The sequence below is a fragment of the Priapulus caudatus genome, unplaced genomic scaffold, assembly GCF_000485595.1.
Source record: "Priapulus caudatus unplaced genomic scaffold, Priapulus_caudatus-5.0.1 Scaffold714, whole genome shotgun sequence".
In the NCBI taxonomy this organism is placed as follows: domain Eukaryota; kingdom Metazoa; phylum Priapulida; class Priapulimorpha; order Priapulimorphida; family Priapulidae; genus Priapulus; species Priapulus caudatus.
The window spans coordinates 32,249-36,464 of NW_014577775.1; the positions used below are offsets into that span (position 1 = coordinate 32,249).

General features: G+C 47.6%; 1 protein-coding gene across 1 annotated transcript in view; it reads right to left on the minus strand.

The window, feature by feature from the left end:
* The window catches only part of LOC106813005 (WD repeat-containing protein 17-like), a 26,969-nt gene that overhangs the window by 16,381 nt on the left and 6,372 nt on the right, over positions 1–4,216 (minus strand). Inside the window, exons 3-6 of the mRNA XM_014817048.1 lie at positions 2,438–2,542; positions 2,035–2,160; positions 1,052–1,341; positions 258–404 (exon numbers count right to left, since the gene is read on the minus strand). Coding sequence (XP_014672534.1) covers positions 258–404; positions 1,052–1,341; positions 2,035–2,160; positions 2,438–2,542 — 668 coding nt within the window. The remainder of the gene's footprint in view (positions 1–257; positions 405–1,051; positions 1,342–2,034; positions 2,161–2,437; positions 2,543–4,216) is intronic.

The window sequence follows — 4,216 nt, forward strand, 5'->3', positions numbered from 1 at the left end:
CCGTCCCCTAGCGGATCACTATTTCTCCCCTGTGCAAAATTTTATACATATTATATACACATATATATATATATATGTATTTATATATTATTATTATTTATTATATTATATATATACATATATAAACTCAGATAACTGATTTTCCAAGACCGAAAGACTTAAACCAATATCTTCCCTTTCTCCCAGTTTTTTCTGGGCTTTTGGGCTCTCCCGGAGGCAGAGTGCGCGCGCGTGCGAGTGCCAGCCTCCCTCCTCACCTCGAGAAATCTCTTGATGACCTTTCCCTTGCCAACGTCCCAGATGATGCAGCCGTTGCGTGCCGTTGCCGCGGCGACGCAGTTGAGATCGGCTGGAGCCCAGGAGAGGTGGTAGATGATTCCCTCGTTGCCGGGCGATGTGTGAACCTGCGGAAAACGTCTCTTTTTAAGGAAAAAGTGTGGGGGGCATGTGTGTGTGTGTGTCTGTGTGTGTGTGTGTGCGTGTGTGTGTGCGTCTGTGTGTGTGTGTGTGTGTGTGTGTGTGTCGTGTGTGTGTGTGTGTGTGTGTGTGTGTGTGTGTGTGNGCGTGGCTTCGCCTCCGCGCCGGGCATGTTCATACCGGAGGTGAGTCATTGCTCACAGGGGTGCCCTCCTGAGTCTCGCCTCACAGGAGGGCTTCCCTTTGCGCCGGGCATGTTCATAACGGGAGGTGCGTCTGCCTGGGAAACGTGCGAACGTGTCGTCGAGAAAAAATTTCTAGAAGTTCTCGAACTCACGGTCGATGCGAAGCTTGTCGTTAAAACGCATCATCTGTCTGATTAACATTAACTCTAACATTAACTCTGATAGAGTTGATAGACTTCAACCTGAATCCTGCTGGACTATGTTCCTCTTGTGTGCTATGTTCTGTGGGAATGTACAGGGTTAAGGTAATCTATATCCTCTTACGCTATGTTCCTCTGGGAATATATGCAATTAAGGTCAACATAATTCTATTGGATCATGTCCCCTTGTAATATACAGGCTTAAGAGTCAACCTAAATTCTCTTGGATCATGTCCCCTTGGAATATACAGGCTTAAGGGTCAACCTAAATTTTCTTGATCTATTCCGCGTGTAATATATGGGCTTGAGCGTGCTCGTGTGGGCGCCCGCCGACGGCAACTCAAACTTCATCACGAACGTGAGCGCAACGACGTCCACCAGGTGGAGCCCTCGTCGCAGGTGTGCGACGAGGAGATAGTCGTTAGAGAGCGGGTCCCAGCTGATGTCGTGCACGGGGTTGGTCTCTGCATCCGTCGCCGACGACGACGACGCATCGGCGCTGTCGCATGGGTTCAGAATGTGCTTGTGCGTCTTGTGTCCTGCGAGAGAGAGAAACGCCGGAGCCGCGCGGCGCGAGTTTTCAAAGAATGTACTCTTGTTCCTTGGTAGACACGTACCCCAACGAGTTGGCACTAGCGTTGGGGAGGATGGTTGGGCCAAAAAGAGAGACTGAGAGATCTGACATGAGGTTTTGAAGATTATTCTTCTTTCTCGGTAGACACCCCAGCAAGTTCTCACTAGGGTTTAGAAGGTTGGGGGGTTGGGCCAAAAAGAGAGAGAGACTGCTGGTGGTTTTGAAGAATATCCTTCTCTTTCTTAGTAGATGCACCCCACCTCCCACTCGGAATTGTGACTGGTGTTTAGAACGATCCTTTGTCACGTATGTCCCGTTAGGAATATTGTGTCACCTCAGCATGTACATTAAATCCTTCTCTTCCTCGGTATATGTCCCCTCCCCGAGTTGTCACTAGGGTTCAGGAGGTTGGGGGATTGGGCCAAACAGAGAGAGCGTGGCAGTTCCTAAATGCCATATTTCATTCCTTTAACAAATATTTTCGCTACTTATCTTGTGCCTTTAACGGATATTCTCGCTACTTATTTTGCCTCTTTAATGGATATTTTCGCTACATATCTTTTCCCTTTAACGGATATTTTCGCTACATATCTTTTCCCTTTAACGGACATTTTCGCTACATATCTCATCCCTCTAATGGATATTTTCGCTACAGTACCTTGGTTGCATATTGATATGGTGCCGTCCGCGTGGCCGAATGCAATGGTGCCTATTTTCGAGTGGTGATAGCGGAACACGCTGACGTTGGATTGAAAGCCATTCGTGTCTCGATTCGGTTGCAAGCCTGCGCAAAAATAACAACCGCTTTTTCTCACACGCCATTCTCGCAACGTTCTCCCTAAAAATCACTTCTAATGATTTCTTCTCACAAAGGCAATTGCAACAAGATGCAACTTGTGACTCCGTGTGTGAATGTTAATCAAATGTTAACACCATCTATTTGACGACGTACCTCTAACTGGCTCTACCTCCACCCCCCCCCCCTTCCTCAAACAATTTCGTTATTCATGTGCTCAACAATACTACCTAAACTGAGAAGGATGTCATAAAAAGATTCACACCTGGGGTTTCAGCACCGTAGTTCCAAACGTAGAGTGGGCCTTTATCGTGGACAAATGCCACCTGCTCAGACTCATAGGGACACCAGCCTATGCAAACTGGAATGCCTGCAAAAATATATGCATACATAAACACACCCACATACCCACGTACACACCCACACTTATTTATTGCTATCTATTGCACGGTGTATTCTAAATTATCTAAATTACCTTATTTATTGCTATCTCTATCGCACGATCTATTGTAAATTATCTAAATCGTCTTATCTCTTGCTATATATCGCACGATCTATTGTAAATTATCTAAATTACCTTATTTATTGCTATCTATTGCACGGACTATTCTAAAATTTCTAAATTATCTTATTTATTGCTATCTCTATCACACGATCTATTCTAAATTATCTAAATTAGCTTATTTATTGCTATCTCTATCGCACGATCTATCGTAAATGATCTAAATCGTCTTATCTCTTGCTATATATATCGCACGATCTATTCTAAACAGCATTCGAGGCGAAGTGATGAGGGGTTTCGCTCTCACCGCTTCCATGTTGTTGACGTCCCACACCTTGATCGTACCATCAAAGCTGGCAGTCGCGAGCAGATCCGAGTTGTCCGGTTTAAACTTGCAGTCGAATATTGTCTCAATGTGACTCTGTGTACGATCGGTAAGGAAAGGAATCGGTGTTACACGCGCGCGAGGCTACGAGTCGAAAACCTCTGCGACGAAGAGTTCCCCGATGAAAGAACGAATAATGTTAAATACAAACATTGTCTCGAATGCTACCTAGATCCTAAAACACGGTTTAACTCCGTACTTGTAAATTCCAACCTCTGAAGCATCACGAAAAGCCGTAACCGCATGCGCATGAGAGATCGTGAAAACCGAGAAACCGTCGAGAAGCGAGCGAGCTTAGATCAACATGGTTTTACTCCGTACTCGCACACCGTAACCTCGAATCGTCACTAAAAACACGATCATAACAACCAAGCAACCGCGAGAAGCGAGCGAGCTTAATGGATAAACACGGTTCAACCCTATGCACACCGTTCTTGCAGACTGTAACCTCGAATCACCGCAAAAAAAAACCGCGCTAAGCCATATCCGCACGCACACGGTCATATCATCCAAGCAACCGCGAGAACGCGGAGAAGCGATATCATGAAAACCGGGAAATGGGCAAAAAAATGAACAAGTGAGCATGCGCGGGCGGGGTTCGCGTCACGGCACCTGGTCGCGCAGGAACAATCAAGAGCAATCAAAATGGACGAGAAACAAGCGAGCATGCGCGGGCGGGGTTCGCGTTACTGCACCTGGTCGCGCAGGAACAATCAAGAGCAATCAAAATGGACGTGAAACAAGCGAGCATGCGCGGGCAGAGTTCGTGTTACTGCACCTGGTCGCGCAGGAACAATCAAGAGCAATCAAAATGGACGTGAAACAAGCGAGCATGCGCGGGCAGGGTTCGCGTTACTGCACCTGGTCGCGCAGGAAGATCCACGAGCAATCAAAATGGACGTGAAACAAGCGAGCATGCGCGGGCAGGGTTCGCGTTACTGCACCTGGTCGCGCAGGAAGATCCACGAGCAATCAAAATGGACGTGAAACAAGCGAGCATGCGCGGGCAGGGTTCGCGTTACTGCACCTGGTCGCGCAGGAAGATCCACTTGCGCTTGCCGAGGTCGTACAGACCTATCCCGCCGTCGAGGAACGCGCAGACGACCTGGCCGGACGGAGGCGTGTACGACGACGCGGGGGACTGGTTCTGCGACCCT